This window comes from Petaurus breviceps, unplaced genomic scaffold (assembly GCF_028583685.1).
Source record: "Petaurus breviceps papuanus isolate PSGF00001 unplaced genomic scaffold, PetGlider_PUasm1.0 182, whole genome shotgun sequence".
Lineage (NCBI taxonomy): Eukaryota > Metazoa > Chordata > Mammalia > Diprotodontia > Petauridae > Petaurus > Petaurus breviceps.
Window position 1 is genome coordinate 2,658,776 of NW_027185786.1, and position 24,309 is coordinate 2,683,084.

At 42.3% G+C, this 24,309-nt stretch overlaps 1 protein-coding gene across 1 annotated transcript in view; it reads right to left on the minus strand.

Moving 5' to 3' along the window:
• The window catches only part of CNGB1 (cyclic nucleotide gated channel subunit beta 1), a 77,580-nt gene that overhangs the window by 20,687 nt on the left and 32,584 nt on the right, over positions 1-24,309 (minus strand). Inside the window, exons 6-14 of the mRNA XM_069087590.1 lie at positions 23,531-23,688; positions 21,562-21,720; positions 17,991-18,199; positions 15,796-15,846; positions 13,963-14,049; positions 11,931-11,995; positions 11,407-11,529; positions 3,852-3,993; positions 631-790 (exon numbers count right to left, since the gene is read on the minus strand). Of these exons, the coding sequence (XP_068943691.1) occupies positions 631-790; positions 3,852-3,993; positions 11,407-11,529; positions 11,931-11,995; positions 13,963-14,049; positions 15,796-15,846; positions 17,991-18,199; positions 21,562-21,720; positions 23,531-23,688 (1,154 nt within the window). The remainder of the gene's footprint in view (positions 1-630; positions 791-3,851; positions 3,994-11,406; positions 11,530-11,930; positions 11,996-13,962; positions 14,050-15,795; positions 15,847-17,990; positions 18,200-21,561; positions 21,721-23,530; positions 23,689-24,309) is intronic.

Sequence of the window (24,309 nt, forward strand, 5' to 3'; positions counted from 1 at the left end):
CTCTCTCTCTCTCTCTGTCTCTGTTTCTCTCTCTCTCAGTGAACTTTGGGAGTAGACTTCAGGATGTTACACAGGGTAGCTTAGATGAGGACTCATCAAGAAATCATACAAAATCTAAAAATGGATTTGATGGGACTGATTTTATGTAGGAAATGTGCTGAATGTGCATACTCTTCCTAGACACCAATGTAGTAAGACCCTGAGGGGTTGGGGAAAATATTTACACTTCTATTCTTGCTGTGTTTTTTGAAGTGAATATTCCTCCGTAAAAGCTAATTGGTGTTAAATGGTTAAATGAAACTGGGACTCTGGTCACTGACACTTGGCGATGTGGGGAACATTGCTGGTGAGGGCTGGCGCTGGTGCTAGCATTGGAGATGCTCACAAACCCCTCAGAGTTCCCTAGAAACTTGAAGGGGAGATGTAGCAGAGTGGGCTTTCCACTTAGATGCATCCATACATCCTGTACATTTCTCCTCACTCTGAAAGATCACAATGGAAAGAAGTTTGGGGAAAAATATACAAATGGGAGCTACTTTTAATATTATTGGCAAAATACATCAGACAAATAAAGCTGAACTAACAAAAACCTTATGGAAGCAGAAACCTCTGATGGGACACAGATCTTACCCAGCATGCCTTGAGAATGCCATGTATATTCATACCAGGTCTTAACACGATTCTGAACCGATCTTGGGATTTTGTAGAAATTCATGTACTTGACCGTACTGTCCATGCAGCTCCGGTAATATGTCTGCCCTGCAGTTGCCGCTCCAACAACATCTCTCATCTGGGAAGGAGAGAGGAGAGAGTCCATCCACTCAAGAGACACTACTTAATCACAATTTAAATTAAATGTGTTAGATGCTACCAGGTATTCTCTTTTAAAGAGAATATCTTACTTCATATGTAGAATTCCTATCTTATTTCTTGCCTTTTCAATGGGTGGAGGAGAGAGGGAGAAAATTTGGAACTGAAAAATCAATTTTTTTTAATTAAAGAGGATGCCTTAAATCCTCACCTGGACATTTTTATACTTTATATTAGGAATATGTTTTTCTGAGGCCTCCCCAAGTTGAGCTCAATGCATAAGATACTTTTACAAATCACAGAATCTCAGGGTTGGAAGGGAGATGAGAGCTCACCTAACCCAACCCAGAACTGAGATAAAATCCTTATTGAAACAACCCCGATAAGTCATCACCTAGCATCTTCCAGAAGACCTCTGGTGGAGGGGAGGGTTGCCTACCACATCCTGAGACAGCCCATTTCACTTTGGACATCTCCAATTGTTAGGAAGTTTTATCATAGATCTTCCTCTCCAATTTCCACCCATTGTTCCTAGTTCTGCCTTCTGGGGTTAAACAAAACAAATCTACTTCCTCTCCCACATGAGAACCCTTCACACACTTGAAGACTTCTATCAAGTTATAGCTCCATATTAAACATTACTAATTCCTGCAACTAATTTTTACACGACATTGTCTCCAGAACCTTGAATATCCCGGTATCCCTGCTGCAGACACCTTCTGGCTTATCAATGTCCTTCTTAAAATCTGGTACCCAGAATTGAACACTAAAATTTTTTAAATTATTTTTGTTTTACTAGTATTTTTCCCAATTAACATGTAAAGACAATTTCTAACATTCCTCTTTTTTATAAAATGTTAAGTTCCAAATTTTCTTCCTTCCTCCCTTCCCTCCCCCTCCCTAAGATGGCAAGCAATTTAATATAGAGTATATATGAGCACTATAATTTAGAAAGTCTCAGATGGCCCAGGAGAATCAGATTATTACTGACCACAAGCTGGTCACCATGATTCACTTAACCCAACTTGAGATCTCACTAGCTTCGGGGACTGCCATATCATACTAGACTCATGGTGAGCATTCAATATATGAAACCCCCAAATGGTCTTTCAGACTATTTTCTAGCCATGCCTCCTGTTTTGTACTCATAATATTTACTTTTTGAATCCAAGTGTGAATATTTGCATTTATCATCATCAAAATTCATTCTATGAGATTTGGCCCAACATCTGAGCCTGTTGAAATCCTGATTCTATTGTCCAGTATGTTTATTGTCCCTCCCCCTGTGTCATCGGCAAACTTTATAGATTTGCCATTTAAGACTTTATTCAAATCACTGATAAAAATATTATATGATACAGGGTCAGACCCACTAGATACCCCCTCCTTCCAAGTTGACATTGAGTCATTAATGACAACTTTTCAGGCCCAGCCATTTGACTGGTTCTACATTCACATTACTACACTATTATCTAGCCCACATCTCTCCATCTCATCCACAAGGAGAACATGAGAAACTTCATCAACTGCTTTGCCAAAATGTAGGTAAACTGTATCTCTATAAACCCTCCAACATTCCAGTCCTAGAACTCTATCAAAAATAGAAACAAGGTTACTCTGGAAAAATGAGTTCTTTCAATCTCATGAGTCCATTGTCTTTCCATTGCCTAAAACTGAATATTATCCTCTCATTGCAGACGGCCCGGGAAGAGGACAAGAAGATTCTATCACCTTCTTTGCTCTGAACACTCTATTTTGATCCATGTGCACCATGGTGGCTGGAGGCCTAATTCCGTTGTTGTAATTGTTCAATATGTTTTGAATGAAAGATCAGATTGGATGGCTTCTAACATCCCTTTGAACTCTCCAACTCACAGGCACATAAAATTTAGGACTGAAAAGGTCCTTAGAATTCATTTCAGTATGATTCTTCCGTCCTGAGCTGCTTCGCATCCAACAAAAAGCCTGTTAGAACTTCAAGACATCCCTGCATTCCCAAAGGGAGACAAGGGTTGGGGAAGGCCCAAACATGGAGGTCGACTTAGTCATGAGCCCAAAGACCACCACAAAATGCAGAATCACTAAAGGGTCATAGATTCAGAGTTGGAAGGGGCCTTAGAGACCGTCCAACACAAACCCCTGATTTTACAGATAAGGAAGATATGTGACTTGCTATCACACAGCTAGTTAGTGTCTAAAGGAAGACAGGATCTCAGCTCTTCCTGATTCCAAGCCCAGCATTCTTCCCATTTGTACCATTGTACCGGACAGTGCATTAATTCTGCTCCTGTAATTCTGAAGAGATGCAGATCCCTCCAGGGTCCCCTTTCTATCTTTTCCTATCATTCTTTTATTTACTTATCTTCTTTTTGCTCTCTCACCCACCCTGAAATCTTTGTTGTTGTTCAGTCATTTCAGTCTCTCTGATTCTTTGTGACCCCTCTGGGGTTTTCTTGGCAGGGATACTGGAGTGTTTTGCCATTTCCTTCTTCAGCTCATTTTACAGATGAGGAAACTGAATTGAGAAGAGTTAAGTGACTTGTCCAGGGTCACACAGCTAGTATCTTAGACTGGATTTGAACTCAAGAAGGAAGATGAGTCTTCCTAACTCCAGCTCCAGTGCGCTGAAATCCTTAAACCAATCCTAAGCCCAAGGGGGAAAGAATCTATAGGATTGGCCCTTGGGAAGAGTATAGCATGAAGTTGTGCTTTGGTACCCTCAAAATTCTGCTCATCCTCCATTACTTCCCCTTAGTAGCACCTGCATCGCATTAGACACTCTGTTCTTCTCCCTCTACCCTGATCCCTCCTGTCAGGTGATTCCAATAAACCCACTCCTCCTTGGGGATTGGAGATTTAGTAGGTGCTGTCCCAGTAGGAGGTCTGGAGGTAGGGGGGCAGGGTCTGACCCACAGAACTAATAGCTGGGAATGGATTTCAGTCATTGAAGCGCATTGGACAGTGCACAAGAGATGTTTGAGGGGAGGGACTTCCTTCAAAACTAACCAGCAGAGGCCATCGCTGATCCTGCCTTTACTCACCTGTCCTATCATTACGGAGAAAGCAAAGACCCCCGTGAAGTAGTTCAAGAGCTGGAAGATGATTTCAAAGAGAGTCCTAGGGTCAGGCAGGCCCCCGATGGTGATCAGGGTCTTGACAGCGAAGTAATAACATCGGATATAACTAAAAGAGAAGAGAGGTGGGGGTGTGACTTAAGCCATCTCTATTTGTTCATGAGAAACAAGGAGCTGGAGATGTTTCTCTTGCTTATTTTTGCACATCTTAATTTGGTTAAGAAGCACCCACTCTCATGTGGAGGGATACTGGGAGTAACTATGGTGATGTAAAAAATAATAATAGCTAACATTTATAGAGTACCTACTATGTGCTGTGCATTGTAATAAGCACTTTACAATTATTATCTCATTACCCTGGGAGGTAGGTGCTGTTATTATCCCCACTTTACAGATAAGAAAACTGAGGCAAACTGAGGTTAAGTGACTTATCCAGGGTCACCCAGCTAGCATGTGTCTGAGGCTGGATTTGAAGTCAGGTCTTCCTGATTCTAGGTTCCATGCTCCCCTACAGAATGCCTTCAGCATGCCTGGAAACAGGTCCTCCACATTCTGGACAACCATTTCAGGAAATATCCCCTTTTCATCTTCCTTTTGTGTTGCTCATGAAAAACAAGAAGCCAGAGGCGACTTTTTCCTTGTTTATTTTTGCACATCTTAGCTCACCTCCCAGACTGTGTTTCTTGAAAACAGTGAAGCTGTGATATCACCACATACCTTCATCATGCAAGGGTCCTGGATTTGGAGTCAAGAAGAAATCCTATGTAGACCATCAGTCAAAAAAACACATCTACTAAGCACCTACCGTGTACCAGGAACTGGGCATTCTCCAACTCCATTTTATAGATGAGGGTCCCCGCCCCCAAGGAAGTGACTTTCCCAAGGTCACACAGGCAGAAAGTGGCAGAAGTTCTTAACCTTTTTGTGTTTCATGTTCCTTCAGCAGTCTGGTACAGCCTATGGATGCCTCCTCACAATAACGTTTTTAAACAGTTGAAGGAAAACACAAATTTTAGCTCCAGGTGATTGAAAATAGGGATTTAATTTTTTTTTCCCCTCCATCCAAGTTCTTGGACCTTTGTAATTTATTAATGGAGCCCTTCCATGAATTCTGGGGTTAAAAACTTGTATTCTAGCGCACTCTTCCAGATTAACGGTTGTTTTATTCATACTTATATCCCTAGCTCTTAACATGGGGCCTGGAACATAGTAGGTGCTAATTAAACATTTTGTTTAATTGAATTAAATTGTAACTTGTAACGGTAAGAAACCAAGAATTCATTGCTTAGCGAATTGATAGAATTATCACTAACCACCAGAGGGAGCTGGTTCAAGCTGAGCCAGAAGAGCCCAGCCCCTCCTGGGACCTCTCCTCATCTCTGGCCTCCTCTGATGCTCAGCACAAATCCAGTCTTCTGTAAGAGGCCTTTCCCAGCCCCACTCACCACCAGGGCCTTTTCTCTGAGAGGACCCTCCCTTTCCACTGGATATCTTCTTTGTCCGTATTTGTCCTCTGTTAGACTGTGAGCTCCTGGAGGGCAGGGACTGGGCTGATGCCTTTCTCTGCACCTGCACTCCTAGTTCAGTGTCTGGTACACAGTAGGTTCTTAATAAATGCTTGTTGCCTGATCGCAAATTCAGAATGTGCCAGTAAATCCTTTGCTGTTCATTCGTTTTCAGTCATCTCTTCATGACCCCATTTGAAGGTTTCCTTGGCAAAGATATCGGAGTGATTTACCATTTTCTTCTCCAGCTCATTTTACAGATGAGGAAACTGAGGCAAACAGGGTTAAGTGACTTACCCAGGGTCACACTGTTAGCGTCTAAGGTTCAATTTGAACTTGGATCTTCTTGATTCTAGGTCCAGTGCTCTGTGCACTGTGCCACCTAGAGGCTGCTTTAAACACCTTTGTCATGACTCTGTGGTAGCAGTGCAAGTGTTAGCCCTGTTTTACAGACGGGGACACTAAGGTTCAGAGAAATTCTGTGACTTGCCCAAGGTCCCTCAGCTAGCGGGTACTGGAACACTGATTCAAACCTCAGTCTCTTGATTCCAGATTCAACGTCTTTCCCACTGTACCATGCCCCTCTTTTCCCAACATGCTGTTGAGGATCATTAGCCTATGTAAAGCATTTCCACATCAAGGATCTCTCAGAATTATGATGTAATTTAGTGACATGAATTAATGAGGGATGTCTCCTTCCTGACCCTCTTCCACAAAGGCCCAAGAGTCATGGTAGAAGCTCCTAGAGACTGTCTGCCACTCTCACCCCTCCCCCTTTGCTCCCTTTCCATTCCATCTTCTCTAAATGTGTGGAGTTCTACAGCAAGGGGTCAGCATCCTATGGGTCTCACATTCAAGGGGTCAGAAAAGGGGCAAGATAAAGCCAAAGCTATGGAGAAGGGGCTGTGTGGTAGAGGGAGAGGAGAACCCACTTCATAGCCTCCACCCACCTCCCAGTTGCTTGTTCCAAGGGAGAAGTCTCTCCTGGCCCCATCAGAAGCTGGTGGCTCAGGATGTCCCCTCTGGAACCCTCCCTTGGCCAATTGACTTCCTGGAATGCATGTGTATATGACCTTCCCCCTCCTCGCTCAGAGAACAAAGGAATGAAGACTTGGTTTGCCCACTTGGGAAAGGCCTGTGGAACCAACTGATGTCAGGAATGGGGACCCAAGACAGAAAGTTACCCTCTAATGAGAGGAGTAAGCAAGAGACATATGATATTATTGGACTGGATTTAGAGTCAGAGAAGGCGGGTTCAAATCCCACCTTGGCAATTTACTACCCATGTGACCTTGGATTTAGCCTCTCCATGCCTCAATTTCCCTATCTGTAAAATGAGAGGGCTGGACTAGAGGAGTTCTCTACAAACTCTAATCTATGACCCAATGATTCTATATCTTAGGTTAAACTGAGGCAAGGATTAGGGAGTGGGTCTACTTGAGTACCAAGGGAAGTATAAGTTCCAGGTGCGTATATAACACATTCCATCCAATAGGAGATGCCAGGAATTCCCAACATACTCTGGCTGCAGATGTATCACGTGTGAGAGATGCTGGCTATGAAGGACACCAGAATTTCTATAGAAAGGGTTTACTAATACCTAGTTTGTAAGTTGATTAAAAAAAAACACATACAAAAAAATCATCCAGGGCAGTTAGGTGGTGCAGTGAATAGAGCACCGACCCTGGAGTCAGGAGGACCTGAATTCAAATCTGGCCTCAGACACTTAACCCTTACTAGCTGTGTGACTTTGGGGCTAGTCATTTAACCCCAATTGCCCTGCCTTACCCCCTTCAAAAAGACCAAAAGAAAATCATCCATTCCTTTCATAACCACCCTTGAATAATTTAGATAATTTATGATTTTTGTATTGAAAATGTGATTATGGGGCAGAGACAAGATGGCAGAGTAGAAGCAAGACCTTCCGCGGTTCTGGCTTCCACCCTCCCCAATCCACGTAAAAAAGGGGACTCTAAACAAACTTTGGAGCTGCAGAACCCACAAAATGACACAGAGAAGCTAACCTCCCACTGAGGACAGCCCAGCAGGCCAGCAGGAATTGGCCAGCACAGCGCTCTGGGAGCAGAGCCCAGCCCCACACCGAGGCTTTAGCCCCAGGTCGAGCCTGACCAGCCGCCTGCCAGAGGGACTCCAGATCAGCAGCAGCTGTGGCCGTTTCCAGATTTATCAATACATAGATGCGAAGGACAAGGTGAGAGGCCAGTGCAGTCTGGACTTTGGAACCCAGTAAGTGGGAGTGCGTGGCTTCTACCCCCAGGGCGAGAAACCGCTGAGATGCTGGCACAGCCAGCCAGAGCCACGTGGCGGCATCAACTGCTGGCCTGCAGAGTGTAGGGGGACCAAGCACCAGTCTGAGGGGTAATCGCTCTTGCTTTAACCTGCTTGGATCTGGATTGCAGTCTAGGGTGGAGGTCCTGGGGTGTGTGTCCAGCTTGCCAGAGCATGTGGAGACCTCAGAGAGGGCACCCATCTAATACCTCCGGCAACTGAGAAAACCCCAGCTTTTGAGACGAAAACTCCCCTGTCTGGTGGCAGAGTCCTACTGTGGCAAAAAGCCCAAAAGTCAAATAATTGAGTGGCAAAATGAGCAGGCAAAGGAAGCAAAGCAGCAGAAGATTCCAACGTTACACTCCTATTTTGGGGACAAGAAGGAGCAAGGCATGGAACAAGAGGAAAACAGTGAAGTCAGAACTCCTGCACCAAAAGGTTCAAAGGAAAATACAAGCTGGTTACAGGCCATAGAGGACCTTAAGAAGAAGATAAGAGAAGTGGAGGAAAAATTGGGAAGAGAAATGAGAACAATGCAAGAAAATTATGAAATGAGAGTCAACAGCCTGACTGAAGAAAATAATACCTTAAAAAACAGACTGACTCAAATGGCAAAGGAGGCTCAAAAAGGCAATGAGGAGAATGCCTTAAAAAGTCGAATTTGCCAGATGGAAAAAGAATCTCAAAAGCTCAATGAGGAGAATCATTGCTTCAGAATTAGATTGGAGCAAATGGAAGCTAATGACTTTATGAGAAATCAAGATGCTGTTAAACAGATCCAAACAAATGAAAGAATAGAAGGCAATGTGAAATATCTCATGGGAAAAACCACTGACCTGGAAAATAGATCCAGGAGAGATAACTAAAAAATTATTGGACTACCTGAAAGCCATGACCAAAGTAAGAACCTAGAAAGCATCCTCGAGGAAGTTCTCAAAGAAAACTGCCCTGATGTTTTAGTACCAGAGGGCAAAATAGAGACTGAAAGAATCCACTGATCGCCTCCTGAAAAATATCCCAAAAAGAAAACTCCTAGGAATATTATAGCCAGGTTCCAGAATTCCCAGATTAAGGAGAGAATATTACAAGCAGCCAGGAAGAAACAATTTGAATATTGTGGAAACACAATCAGAATAACCCAGGATCTGGCAGCTTCTACACTGAGGGATCAAAGGGCTTGGAATGTGATATTCCGGAGGTCAAGGGAGCTGGGACTAAAACCAAGAGTCACCTACCCAGCAAAACTGAGTATCATGTTTCAGGGGAAATTTGGTCATTCAGTGGAATAGAGGACTATCAAGAATTCTTGCTGAAAAAAACCAGAGTTGAATAGAAAATTTGACATTCAGACACAAGAAGCAAGAGAAGCATGAGAAGGTAAACAGGGAAAAGAAATCATAAGGAACTTATCAAAGTTGAATTATTAACATTTCTACGTGGAAAAAAATAATTGTATTTTATGAAACTTTTCTCAGTAGTTGAAGGGATTAGAAATATATATATGTCTATATATGAGGGTATATGGGCATATGAATACATATGTGAATGTTTATATGTTATATATATGTTTACAGGTATACACAGAGAGAGGGCACAGGACCAATTTAACAGGAAGGGATGATACTTAAAAGGTGAAATTAAGAGGTGAGAGGAATATAATGAGAGGAGATGGGGAGAGACAGATTGGGGCAAACTATCTCATACAGAAGAGGCAAGGGAAAATGGTTACAATGGAGGGAAGACTAGGAAGGCAAAAGGGAATGGGTCAACCTTATTCCCATTGAATCTGGCTTGAGGAGGGAGTGAAATACACATTAAACAGGGGATCTCACCCTCCAGGAGAATAGGGGGGAAGGGGATGAGAGGGGGGATGATGGAAGGGAGGGCAGGCTGGGGGGGGGAGGGAAGTTGGAAGCACCCACTTTTGAAAAGGGACAGGATCAAAGTAGAGAATAGAACAAGTGGGAGGTGGGATAGGAGGGAGGGAAATATAGTCAGTCTTTTACAATATATCTACTACGTTATTGTTTTGCATTAGCCGCACATGTACAACCTATACTGAACTACTTGTCTTCCCAGTGGGGATGGGTGGCAGGGGGAGAAGGGAATGAATCTGGAATTGAAAGTTTTAAAATCAAATATTCAAATATATATATATATATATGTGTGTGTGTGTGTGTGTGTGTGTGTGTATGTATATATGTGTGTGTATATGTATATATATACTATTATTAATACCATCTTATATGTAATTAAGAAATAAGATATACAGGCACTGAGGCATAGAGATCCAATGGAAAAGTCAAAACGGGTATGGGAGAAAATATGGGAGAGAGCAGATTGGAGGTGGGGATATCCTGTAGGACTTCTGTTTTTAGGGGATGGATGGGGGGAAAACGGGGAGAAAATTTGTAACTCAAAATCTGGCGGAAACGAATGACGTAAATCAGAAGTTAATAAAGCATTTTAAAAAAAAGAAAATGTGATTATTTTGAAAGAAAATTTGTTCCCCAAAGAGTCACATAATGATCTTGTTGGAACTGCCTATCAGAGGAAAAAATGGGATCCCTCTCAAATTTTAATGTCATTTACAAAGAAATGTCAGCACATTGGTAAGAAAAATGTTGACAATGATTACACCAGCCCTCTTTGTGCCTTCCCACCTTGCCAATGAGCACAGACAGGGACCATCCAAGTGTAAAGATAGCCTGGGCTGGGCTTGTATTCTGGAAGGTCTCCTACTTTAGTCATCAACGAGTGACTGACCCCCAGCCCAAGCACGGAACCTCAGACCTCAGAGCTGGGAGGGCCCCAAACAGATCCTAAGCAAGATCTTTTTTTTCTAACCATTTGTGTTTCCTTGGCTAAAAGGGCCACAAGAGCCTCAAAAGCTGATAAATCACCATAGCAGGAAGTTGCTATTGTTGCTGTTTGTCCTTGGTTCTGGACACTAATCAAAGGACCCAGCTCCGACTGCTGGGTCTTCCATTCTCTTCCTGGAGAACCTCTGGAAAAGGGCCTCCTGAAGTTTTCTTATCTGGAAAAGGTGAGGACTGGACTAGATGATCATTAAAGGTCCCGTCTAACTCAAAATCTTGGGAACAAAATGGAGGCAGATACATAGGTAAATTTATGTAATTATAATAATTGTTACCATCTCTATTGCATGTTAATGTTCACGTTCTCCATGACAATTCTATAAAGGAAGGGAGGAACTAAGCATTCCTTAAGAGCCTACTATGTGCCAGGTACTATACAATTATTATCTCATTTGGTCCTCACAACAACCCTAGGAAATAGGTGCAATGATTATCCCCATTTTACAGCTGAGGAAACTAAGGAAGATAGAGGTGAAGTGACTTGTTCAGGGTCAAAGCTAGTAAGTGTCTGAGGCTAGATTTGAACTCGGGCCTTCCTAACTCAGGTTAAGCACTCTATCCCCCAGCTTCTTCTGAGGCAGTTGGGTGACAGATATTCTTAACTCTATTTTACAGATGAGAAATCAGTCTTGGAGAGCCTAAGTGACTTGCTCACAATCGCATAGCTAGTAAGTCTTAGAGCAGAGATTCAAACTCAGGTCTCCTGACTTCAAGTCCTGTGTGCCTTCTATTATATTATGCTGCCTCAATTCAGAATATTTGCCTCAGTTGTATATTACAGGCTATGAAGAAACAGGCCTTTGACCTAAGTAAACCCTTCTGGCTTAGAGAAGATGAGTAAGTGCTTACCTGTTTCCCACACCATCATAAACCCAGTGAGTAGAGCCAATTCCTTGGTAGGCCGATGCCCAGTAATACAGACATGAATTCAAATGTAAACTATAGAGCAAATAGGCTGTGGTTCTTATGACTCTGTAAAAGAAAGGAAAGAGTAGATTTACAAGAGCAAAGAGAGGGAGAAAGATGTACCTTCTTCCCATGATAAGAGAAAAAAAGCAAAGAGAAAAATCTCAGATTGCACCTGAAATAAAGAATGAGGCCATTTCTCTGAGGCCATTGTGTCTGCTCCCACTATGAGAGGAATACGCATCATAACAATAAAAAAGACCATTGCAGATTCTCATCTCGGGGTACTGTGTACAAACATCTCAGAAAATGACCTAGCAAGGCCAAAGACACGATCACTTCCTTTCCCGGGGGGATTTAGACTTGGCAGATGTGTTTGCAAAGAGAAATTATTTGACCCATTCCCTCTGCAAAATTCCACCCTTGTGTATTCCCATCAAAAGTGGTGTTCAGCCACTGCATCTCACCTGTAAACATATGCCTTGCTGAGGATAGATTCAAGCCGGTTATTGAACTCAAAGAAAGCCATGTACTGTAAATGAAAAGAAGAGGGTGAGATGAATATAGAAAATAAACTGCAGTGAGGAGCTTGGTTATGAACCATCCATTAGCTACTTTCAACGAGGTTCAGCTCAAGTACTAAAGGCAAAAGGCCATTCCTGATCCCCCAAGAGGTTGATCCCCACAACTTTCTTTTGTCTGTGGAAGAGGAGGGGGGTCCCACAGCCCTCTACCCCAGCTAATGTAATTATCAAGATGTGCTGCAGCTCTTATACCTTTTCAGGTGAGAATATGCCTCTTGGATTCCATTAATGAATTAATCATTAAACTAAAGGCATAAACTAGGTGTGAATAAGACCCTCTAAAATCAGAAGATCCCTATGAAGAAAATGTATTGGGACTGACTGAAAGAATTAGACAGATTTCTGGACCAGTGAATATCAGAGAAGGAATCTGAGCAAAAAGACCATTCACCTTCAGAAGTGACTTGGGAAAGCAGACTCCTTGAACCCTTACCAGAGGGCAGCAAGGTGGAAGGAAGTGAAGGAGAGTGGACCCAGAGGCGATGTCACACTAACCTCCTATTGACCAAAGGATGATCTTGTGAACTTGGAAAGGTCAAAGGTTTGGAAGACTTAGACTTCCTATAAGAACTGGCAGTAGTGACTTGAGGGTAAATTAAACTCTACTTTGAGAAAAGTCACTTTCAGGGAGTGTGACATCTTTGGGACAGAATTCAAGCGCAGCTATGAATTCCACAAAAGCACCAACCCTCAGAGTTCAGCACAGAGCTGTATACCTAAGGGGAACTTCAAGAGAATTCCATAGGAGAAAAGGACTTCTGTCTAACCAGGATCTGTGATTTACTCCTTAGCTCTCTTTTAAGCTTGAGGTCACATTTCCCTAGGAAAGTACTTTGGGGGAGTTTGTTTATGACTCCTGGAGAGATTGATTTTGAATCAATTATTCTTGTTTTATGCCTTAGTAAATATCTCTTGCTAAAAGCTGATTAACTCTGGCTGGCTAATAAACAATAGGGAACACACCAGATGGGGGCTTATGAACAATGGAATAGAAATTCCTAAACTCTAACAGTTACCACCAGAAAGCTGAAGAAAGAAATAATTAGGCACCTCTAAGGCAGCCTGACAATGTGAATGGAAGTGGGATAGTCATGGAGGAGGTAAATATATATTTTGGTATTTACTTATCTGGAAATTTTCCCTCAGCATTTTACTCCTTTGCTTCCCTCAGTATATTTACTCCTGTGTAACCTCCTTGAAAGCAGGAGTATTTTGTTTTTGTCTTTGTTTTCCTGGAATCTAGTACAGTTCTCATAACAGGATCTCAATAAATTTTGGCTGAATTGAATTAAACTCAATTTAGACATAGGGTCTCATCATTAAAGTGTATTTAAGTAGACTAAGAAAAGTGGACAGCCAAACATTATCCTTTGTAATTGGTCAAAACTGTTTTTCAATTGTGTCCAACTTTTCATGACCCTGTAGACCATAGTGTGTTTATACTGACCATGGGGTTTTCTTGGCAAAGATACTGAAGTGGCTTGCCATTTCTTTCTCCAGTAGATTAAGACAAACAGAGGTAAAGTGACTTGCCCAGGGTCACACAGCTAGTGAGTGTCTGAGGCTGGATTTGAACTGAGATCTTCCTGACTCTAGGTCCAGAGCTCTAACTACTCTATCTAGCTCTATCTAGCCATCTAGCTACCTTTGTTGGTCAAAATAGACAGCTTAAAACCCATACTGGAACTGAGCCAACAAGGCTGGCTATCCACACTGACCACTTTAAACAGATGTCAATCCTCCACTTCATATCCTGCCATGAGGACATAGCTTTTACCATAGATTCCCTTTCCCTTTCATTGGTTGTTTTATAAAATGAGCCACAGAAGGAATACACTTTCCCATGGGAGATGATGATATTATCCATTATGTTGATGGAGGGCCCCATACCAACCAAGTATGCCGTGGGACTTACCTTTAGGCACCGTGGCAACCGTAAGAGGGAATTCACACCAACTTTCAAATAGAGCAAGTCAAGGGGTATTAGAGAAATTACATCCATCTAAAATACAAATTTTAAACCAAAATTAGTAGGAAAGTCACAAACTGGATACACCCATAAGCCATAGGGCCTTTGATGAACATGGAAAGATAGGATTAGAAACATACCAAGGCAAAGAATTAGAAACAGAGTTGATGTCCATCAATTGGGGAATGGCAAAATAAATTGTGGTATGTGTGGTACTATGTGGTACATGGTACAGTAAGGAGATATTACTGTGCTGTAAGAAATTATGTAAGTGATGAACACAGAGAAGCATGAAAAGATCTATAAGAACAGATGCAGGGTGAAGCAAGCAAAGCAAGAAAACAATATTCATAATAACTATAACAATGTAAATAGAAAGAATGACAATACACCACATTTTTTTAATTAACAAGATCAAGAATTACTTGAATGAAGAAATAAGAGGTAACACCCCAACCAATCCCTTCATGGAGGTGAGGGGTCTACAGTACTACACATGGTTTCACACTTTTTTCAATGCATTGATCAGTTGTGTTCATTTTTCTCTTTCTTTTCTTTTCCTTTTTTTGGTCTTTAAAAAGTACTATTTGTTATATAGGATGACTCTCTGAGAAGGGAAAGAAGAAAGATACTAGGAGTAACTATGATGATATAAAAATAGAAGCCATCAATAAAAACTATTATTTTAAAAGAAGAAGAAATATGCCAGGGCACTCATTTCAGCAGCTCATATGCTAGAATTAGAAATTCATCAGCAACCAGAGAATGTGTTCCATCAATAGTCATTTTTCTAGGCTACATGATCTGACATTTCCAGATCACCTTCCTCTAAAGGATATGATTGCAATATAGAGACATCGACAGAATTGCCCTCCAGTCCAACAAAGACTTTATTTAACCAAGTTCTGGTCAACATAGACATCTAGCATCCAGCAAGCTGTGTTACATGTGGGGGATATAGATCAGATTGATTTCATTAGTATAAAGAATTTCCAGAAGAGGAAACTTCCTCTACTGATGGCAGATGGCTTCTTCTCTGCAATTTACAGAGTTGTCTAGAGTGAGCATTCAGAGGCTAAATGATTCGCTCCGGTAGAACCTAGGACTTCTAGCATCCCAGGCTAGCTGTCTGTACCCTAGGAAACAATGCCTTTCATGTTGCACATTGTGGGTACTTAAGAAATGTGTCATGGAATGAATTAATGAATGAATACATGAACATATTTGCATGATTTCTCCAATTTCCGCAATGCCACCTGGCACATTTGAAATAGAGTTCATGTTGTAGGTAGGAAACCTTATGGACAGAGCACTGGGCTGGAGTCAGGAAGACCTGAGTTCAAACCTAGCCTCAGATACTTACTAGCTGTGTGACCCTGGACGAGTCACTTAACTTCTGTCTGCCTCAGTTTCCTCAACGGTAGTATCATAGTAGTACTCACTTCCAAGGGTTGTTGTGAGTATCAAATGAGTAAAGTGCTTAGAATAGTACCTGGTACATAGTACTCCCTCAATAAATACTTGTTCCTTAATGTTAAAATTGTTTTTACATGTAATTGGAAAGAAATAAAATGTTAAATAAGAAAAATAAGTAAAATGCTTGTTCCTTTCCCTCTTCTTCATATCCCTTCAGTGCCCAGAACCGGGCATCGAATGTAGCAAGTGGTACATGCCTGTTTGCAGAGCGAGTAAATAAATGGCCCACCTTAGCCTGACCAGGTTCTGCTGCCCACCCTCTAGGAAATCATGCATTTTAAAGCTTGTGTATAAAATACGCACCTTAAAACGTTGAGACTTTAGGTAGTTGTTCCGCATCTCCTTTTTGTCTGTCTAAAAGAGAATGGACAAAAAAGCATCACATTACCATCATGGGTGCTTAATAAATGTTTGTTGAATGACTGTCTGACCTCCTTAGGCTACATTTGTCTCAATCTGTTGGGAAATGATGAGGAAGGGATTATGGAAGACTCAACTGTTACCTGAGTTTTGTTTCTCTGATGGGAAGAAAAAGCATCAGATTTAGCCACCGTGGCTCAGGGAGATAATCCCCTATATGAATATGGTCGGGAAGTGGGTGCTCCTAGGATCACTTCTTTGGGAGCAAGCCAAACCCTGGGACAGGGAAGAGGCTGGCCTCTTCCAAGCATCCTGGGCAAGGTGACTGCTTCCTGACACTGACTATATGGTCCAGTAGAGGGAGCACCAAAGCAAGTCCAAATACCTCCTAGCTCTGTCACTAAACTGTCTAGGTGAGTTTGGGCACTTCCCCCTCCCTTCTCTGGGCCTCAGTTTCTCCATCTGTAAAACAGTGGCAAGAAGAACCAATAAGTTGCTAAGGTGTTTTCTGTTTCTCTTTTTGCCCCCTCACAGTCTGGGTCCCAGCCTCATCCCTCAAATGAAACACCTCTCTCTGGGGTTACCAGACATCTCTTAACTGACACATTGATGATCCTTGCTCAGTCCTCATCCTTCTTGACCTCTCTGCAGCATTTATGCCATCAAGTACCCTCTGCCTCCTGGATCCCCTCTACACTCCAGACTTTCCCTCATTTGACTTGACATGACTTCTGGTTCACTGCTGTCTCTTGGTTTTCCTCTTTCCTGCTGGATTCTTCTTCAGTCTCCTTCGAAGGGCCATTATGAGTGTCCCATCCTCTAACTATGATTTCCAGAACCCAAGGCTCTGTCCTGGGTCTTTTTCTCTTCTCTCTTACAACCCCTTTCTTAGTGATCTCATTGACTCCCATGTATTCACTATAATTTCTATGCAGATGACTGTCAGATCTATACATCCATCCCTAGTCTCTGTTTTATTAAGTCTAGTCCTATATCATCACCATATGACTTGAACACAGCCCATTTGATATCCCATTGGCATATCCTTTAGACCATGAGCTCATTGAGAGCAGGGACTATCTTTTGCCATTTTTTGTATCGTCGGTCCTGGTATATAGTAGGCACTTAATAAATGTTTATTGATTGACTGACTGATCTCAAACTTAGAATATATAAATACAATTCATTAGTATTTCCCCAAAACTTAAATTCCTTGTTTTTGTCATAGACACCACCATACTTCCAGCCACCCAGATTCACATACGCAGTCATCCTGAACCTCAATATGCCTCATTCCCTATAATCAATGAAGACTTACCAAGTCTTGTTATTTCTGCCTTCACAATATCACTTTCATCTGCCCCCTTTCTTCTACCCACATGGCTGACTCCAGTTCGTGACCTCCTCACGTCTCACCTAGCTATTACACTAGCCTTCTAATTGGTCTTCCTGGCTCAAGTCTCTAATCCATTTGTCTACACAGCTGCCAAACTGATATTCCTAAAACACACATCTGATCATGTTATACTCCGGCTCAAAAATATCCCATGGTTCCCTATTAACTCTAAGATCAAATGCAAATTCCCCTGCTGGGCATTTACAATCTGGTCTTAGCCTACCTTTCAAGGCTTATTACACATTACTTCCTTCATGCGCTCAACGTTCCAATTGGTCAACTTGCGTTCATTATTAATAATGTCCCATCTCCATGCCTTTGCACAGGCTCCCCCCACCCCCTTCCTGAAATATACTCCTCATTTCTGCTTTTTAAAATCCCTACTCCCTTCAAATTTCCACTGGGCCCTATTTAATTGCCACATCCTACATGAGATCTTTCCCGTTAAGTGCTCCCCTCTCCTGCCCACTTTGCCAAATTACTTTGAAAATATTTTCTATTTACTTATATGTATACATGGTTCTTTCAGCAACATGCCTCTAAAACCCAACCCTCTCCTTTTACAGAGGAAAAAACTGAGACCAGAGAAGTCCAAGGTTAGGGCTGAAACCGAGGTCAGTTCCCTGGCTTCCAGATCTTTGTGCCAAGCACAAGTGAGAATAAATTGTCAGTTATCAAGCACCATGGAGAGTGAGCAAGATCCATTATGGTGGCTGAGTCTCATGGTAGCCCAGCAACTTACAATGATGTCTCCTCCTTTGACAAACTGTAGGCGTATCTGAAACACGGTGATGTCTAACAAGTAGATGAGGTCACACAGATAGTCCATCATTAGCCAGAGGTGGATGTTTTCTGGAGTCTCATATGGAAAAGCCCAGCGGACTGGAATCAGCCAGCAATTCCAGTTCCAGGCCATGACCACAAAGAACAGCCAAAGGATATACATCAAATCTAAAAGGAAGAGAGAGGTGGTGGTCAGTCACACATGAGCGTGGGGTCCTTTGGGGGAGGGGGTCCAGATTCATCATGGAAAATGAGATGGTGGCCATCAGGTGGCCAAGTGATGGCTGGGCTCAGATTCTGCAGTGGATGTTTGCTGTTACCCTGGACAAGTCCGCTCGAGCTCTCTGAGCAAACCTTGATTTCCTCACTTGTAAGATGGAGGCGGTTAAATTAGATGGCTTCTAATGACCCTTCTGAATCTACATCTATGATCTTAGGAGTGTCGTGGGCTCCCTGCTCCTACTGAGGAATGGGCAGGAGACAGTGTGGATCTCAATTGGAGCAAAAGAAAGGGAAGACTCCTACTAAGAAGAGCTTTCATGAAAAAGGAGCCAAGCACAGGAAAGGAAGCACAGTGATGTGCAAAGAGGAATAAACAGACTTCTGGAAAGATGGGGAAAACCCATCTCAATCTAACTGCCACCTTCACCACCTCAGGACATCAAGAACTGTGCCCAATAAGGTTATTATGATTACAAGAAAAAGAGAAGAAAGAAAACACATTTCTGTGGGCTTTGGAGGAGAGGGGAAGAGGAGGAGGAAGAGGAGGAGGAGTTTGAGGGGACCAATCCAATATGATCTTGATCAGAAGAAAAGATTAGGTGAAAAACAACTAGAATAGAAAGATTCTAAGAGTATTAGCTGAAACTCTACCAAGAAACTATCTAAGAGATTCATTAAGGGGGAAAAAATAGAAAACAACCGCCATAAATATATACTATGCAGTGAAAGATAGTACCTGAAAACCCCTAGTGAATGAGAAAGTAAAGCAATAAATTCTGTGGGACTTGCAGAAATAATGGAAAACCAGCAAGAAATTCTAGGATGGTTCAGAACAAAATTGAAAGAATTAAAATGAAAAAAATAGGATGGAAATTAGAGAAGAAAAGAGAGCCCTCAAAAAGAAATAAAAATGGCAAACAAGAGAGTTGATCATTTAGAACACATGGTAGAGAAGACTTCTCCAGCAGAAGCTCTGAAAAAGACACTGGCAGATCTGGCAGCCCTCAGAAGTATAGAAGAGTAAGAAAATTTGGCAGAATAGTATTGAAAAAGAGCACTGAAAGAACATATGCAAAGACAATTTAAGCCTCCTGATCTCATAGAGAAAAAAAATGATTTTAAAAGCATACCATACTTCAGGAAATAATTCATGGGTTATAGACAGAGAGGAATCGCAAATTTAGCTCACAAAGATATTCGAATAGTCAAATGTCAGAACTTCAATGACAACCAACAAAGATTTCAGGCAGCCAAGAGGAAGCTTTTCATCTACCACAGAAAATCAATTTAAATAACTCAGAATTCTTTTTCATCTTTGAGGAATCAATCAAGACATTGAAAAGAGGCCATTCTGAAAAGCCCAGGAAAAGTTTACACCATTCAAACTTGAGCCTTAATTACATCAGTTTATAAAAAGAGATTTTCAGCAAAAGATCAGAATTTGAATCATTCCTTCAAAAGAAATCAAAAGTGAATAGGGTTTTTGCCCAGTCCTTAGCACAGTGCCTGCCAAATAATAAACACTTAATAAATGTTTATTGACTGACTGGTGTAAGTTCTCCAAATAAGAGAAACACGAGAAAGGTAAATAAGTATAATTAGCAAGGGAAACCTAACAGTGAAATTAATATCTTTGTATTTCTTGGGCAAGACAAAGCTTAGATCAGTGAAAGGCCAAAGAAAGAGACATCTTGGCCAAAAGAACCTAAGAGAGAGATGAATTTGTTGTGTTTTTTTACACTTCAGAAGAAAAAGTGAATCGACATTCTGCTGACTAATACTCATTAACATGGGGTGAGTGATGGAGAATGCAGAGGGAAATCTCAGAGGTGACAAGAGAAAAAAGAAGGTTCAGAGGGAGCCAGAAACTCAAAGATGTTGCACTACCTTAAATCTCTCACTCTCTCTAGAGTCTGTTTGAGAGTAAAGAAAATCCCAGCAGAAGGACCTAGGACCTAGGACTGAGAGTCTGTGAACACGTTTCTAAAAAATACTTTGATAACTAGATTTCAATTTAATTGGGCTCCTTTGTAATCTCCCATGTTTTTACTTTATGTATTTAAAAACCTTGTTCTGAGAAGAGAGCCATAAGTTTTACCATGCTGCCAAATGGATCTGTGACAAAATAAAGAAACTCCAAGGGGAGAAAAGTGGTGCTTTAGGGTGGCTAGGTGGTGCAGTGAATAGAGCACCAGCCTTGAAATCAGGAGGACCTGAGTTCAAATCCGGCCTCAGACACATAACACAAAAACTAGCTGTGTGACCTTGGGAAAGTCACTTAACCCCAACTGCCCTCCAAAAAGCAAAAAGAAAAAAAGTGGTAGTTAGATCCCACTGGAGCAGAAGGAATGCTTAGGGAGATGTCAAAACATATTCCAAGAGAGTGTTGGGAGGAAGGTGGGAGGGTTGGACAGGGGTCCAGAAAGAAACAAAAATGTGATTGTTTAGAGGAAGCGAGCACTATAGTATTCCCCCTTTTCTGATCCTCCAGATAGAAAAGACAGGGGATAGCAAAGCATCTAAGTGTATTTAGTGAAAAGGCAGGGAGTGACCCAAAGATGTATGCCCTCAGGATGAACAGAGGGTGAATATAAAAGTATGGAAGAAGATTGGGACTGTTGAGATGGGACCCAGTCACAGAGTGACAGTCACTACAACACACACCTCCTTCCTATGAGTTAATGTTTCTGGGAGGAAAAGTACTTTGAAAAGTAGATAGAGATAAGTACCATTCCCATGATTTTCACTGATAGAAGCTTTCCTTATAGGATTTCATTGGTATAAGGAATTCCCAGGTGAGGACACTTCTACCACCAATGTAGGCTGGCAACCTTTTCCACAATAGAGACTTAGAGTTTCCTAGAGCAGACTTGCTCAGGGTCCTACAACCAGTATGTGTCAAACACAAGTTCTTCTGGTTCTGAGATCAGCTCTCTAACCATTAAGCAATACTGCCTCTCTTCTCCTTTGAAAATCAGAAGTCACAGTATACATCTCACATAAGGGTTCTTAATCTTTTTAGGACCATGGACCCTTTCTCAGAATAAAGCTTTTAAATGCATATAATAAAATACAGAGGGCTACAGAGGAAACTAGTTATTTTGAAATACAATTAGCAAAGTCCCTGGACTCCAGATTAAGAACTCCTGATCAAAGGCATGATCCTTAATCCACCTTTATTTTGAGTTCAGGTACACTGACCCATGGACCACCTGCCAGCCAGCACCTCTTCCTCCCTCCTCCCATCATCCCTGGTACCATGCTGCCATTCTTTGCATAAGAAGGATAACTTTCCATCCATTACTTACTGGTGAGGGGGTCAATGCTTTGAGGAAATCGGTACATTTTCAATGGGCGACGTTTGAACTTGCAACACAACATGTCACAGTAGTGTTCCTCCTCTCCAGCCTTTTCAGCCTCGGCTGCTTTGGGATCCGGTGTTGGTTCTGGGGCTTTCTTGGCAGGGGCTACAGGAGAAGGTGGCAGACATCGCAGTCATTTATTTCAGCTTATTTAGCCTCATAGATCTAGCAATACACTTTTCTCCTCCCAAGAACTAAAGAGAAAGGGCATGCAGGAGTGTCTGTTCCAAATAGCAGGGCAATGTAAATTGAGGAAAACGAATCAATTAGTTGAGAAATTATTCCTCATCCTGTACCAGTCACAGCTATAGGAAAGCATATTGTGAGAACTGAGTAAAGTGGCCATTGTGGACTTCCAGCATCCCAAGCAGCCATCAGAGCCTTCTCCTGGGGCAGATTACACGGCTCCCTCCTCAGAGAGCTTGGACAGCAGCCCAGAAATTCTTGCCAGGTAAGAGTTTGGATGCTGTCCTCTAGAGCCATTCAGAACCAGGAGTGCCTGGGGGAGGGGCAATGAGGGAGGAGGACTGGGTGTCTCAGATGAGCATCTGTTTGTGCCCATCCTGGGTACCATTTGTTTAAAGAGATCTTAGTTCTTCCCTGGAGGGTCCTGGGGGCTTTTGGAGAAGAGGCCCCTGGAGAGTGGGAAGAGCTGTGGACCAGGAGTCAGAGGACTTTGGCTTGAGTTCTGGACCTGACTCTTAGGACCTTGAGGAAGACCCTTCATCTCTCTGAAACTGTTATCTCCATCTGTAAAATGGGGTTAATAAGGCTCTGCACCATCCTAGCCCAGTCTTAGCCTCATGAGAAAAAATGTTATATAAACATGAGCTGGTGCTAGAGAGGCTGTGTGGTGTAGGGAAAAGAGCTCAGCCTTAGGAGCCAAATCCTCTCTGAGCCTCAGTTTCCTCATCTGTACAAGGAAGAGAATTCATAATTGTCTCCAGAAACTCACCTTACTACAAGAGCAAATCAGCTTTGAAATCCCTCCCCTGCCTCCCCTGCCCCTTGGGCCCCTCTTTCCCTCTGTTTGGAGAGGGTGGACATGAACATCCCCTCCCAGATTCTCCACTTCCTTAAGACAACTCATCATTGCCCACTTAGCTGAAGGACTTCATCTGTGCTCCCACCTCAGATCCCTCCCTCTTCTTCTTTGCCCACTCCCCCTTTTCAGGTTCTTTGTATGTTATTTTTCCATTAGATTGTGAGATCTTTGAGGGCAGAGATTGTCTTCTGTCCTTTTTTTGTATCCTCAGCATCTAGTACAGCAGTTCCTGGCACACAGTAGGTGCTAAATAAATGTTGGTTGGGGGTGGCTAGGTGGTGCAGTGAATAGAGCACTGGTCCTGGAGTCAGGAGGACCTGAGTTCAAATTCAGCCTCAGACACTTAACGCTTACTAGCCATGTGACCTTGGGCAAGTCACTTAACTCCAACTGCCCTGCCTTCCCCCTCCAAAACACAAAAATGAATGAATGAATGTTGGTTGGTTGGTTTTGCCTTTCTTTGTATGCTCAGCACTTAGCATAGTGTCTGGAACATGGTAGGCACTTAATAAATGCTTATTGACTGCCTGAAATAAGGGGGTTATACTAGATTCTCTCTTCCAATTCTGACATTCTATGATTCTATCACTTCTTTGTGTCCTCCTCTCTCCCCCCAACACACACACACACACACACACACACACACACACACACACAATGAAGATGACCTATTTTTTACCTATCTAGGAACCAAATTTTGCTCAGCTCTTCCTCACTTACATCAAATTCATGCACAAGTGAAGACATCACCCCACGATGCCATTGGTCATCTTCCAGAATGAAGGACGCACAACAGTGACAACAATCTGGGAGCTGTGTCCAAGATGCCTTCCCTCCCCCACTCCTCATTCCCCAGCCCTCCACACTCACATGGTTTGGGGCTTTCTTCGTCTGAGGTGACGTCAGGATCGATGAGTTTCTCTTTCACTTTCTCAGTCCGTTCCTTGAAGAGTTTCACCAGCTCCTGGAGCCGGTCATTGATGACCGCACTGTTCTGGCTGGCTGTGGACTCAGCTCGCTCAGCAGCACTTGAGCGGGGGAGGGAGGGAGCGGAGAAGAGGGAGAAAGCAAATTCTACTCAGCCCCCTCTCTAATAATAATGATAAATAATTCACCTAGAACTAACTAGAATACAAGTTGAGAATAAAACCTGCCATTTCCCCCATCACCTTCCATGTTCAGCCTCTTAATCCTGCCCTTATTCTGATTTTATGTTGGGAACAAACCGGAAAAAAAAGCACCATGTTGTTTAAAGATACATTGATTGGTTTGAGGTTCTGTCAGTTCTGGAAATATTGGCATGCTCTGGCTTTAGTCCACTTGAAAAATTGGAGAAAAAATATAGATTCAATTATAGTTTGAACTGCTTTGTTGATTTGGTGTGGTATTTTTTTTCTCAAAATCTTTGAGATAGACAGATGGACAGATGGACAAACAGACAGATGGACGGATGGACAGATGGATGGATGAATGGATTGATGGATGGATGGATTAGATGGGTAGGTAGATAGACAGACAGACAGACAGGTAGGTAGGTAGGTGAGTAGACAGACAGACTGACAGACAGACAGGTAGATAGACAGATAGATAGATAGATAGATAGATAGATAGATAGATAGATAGATAGATAGATAGATAGATAGATAGAT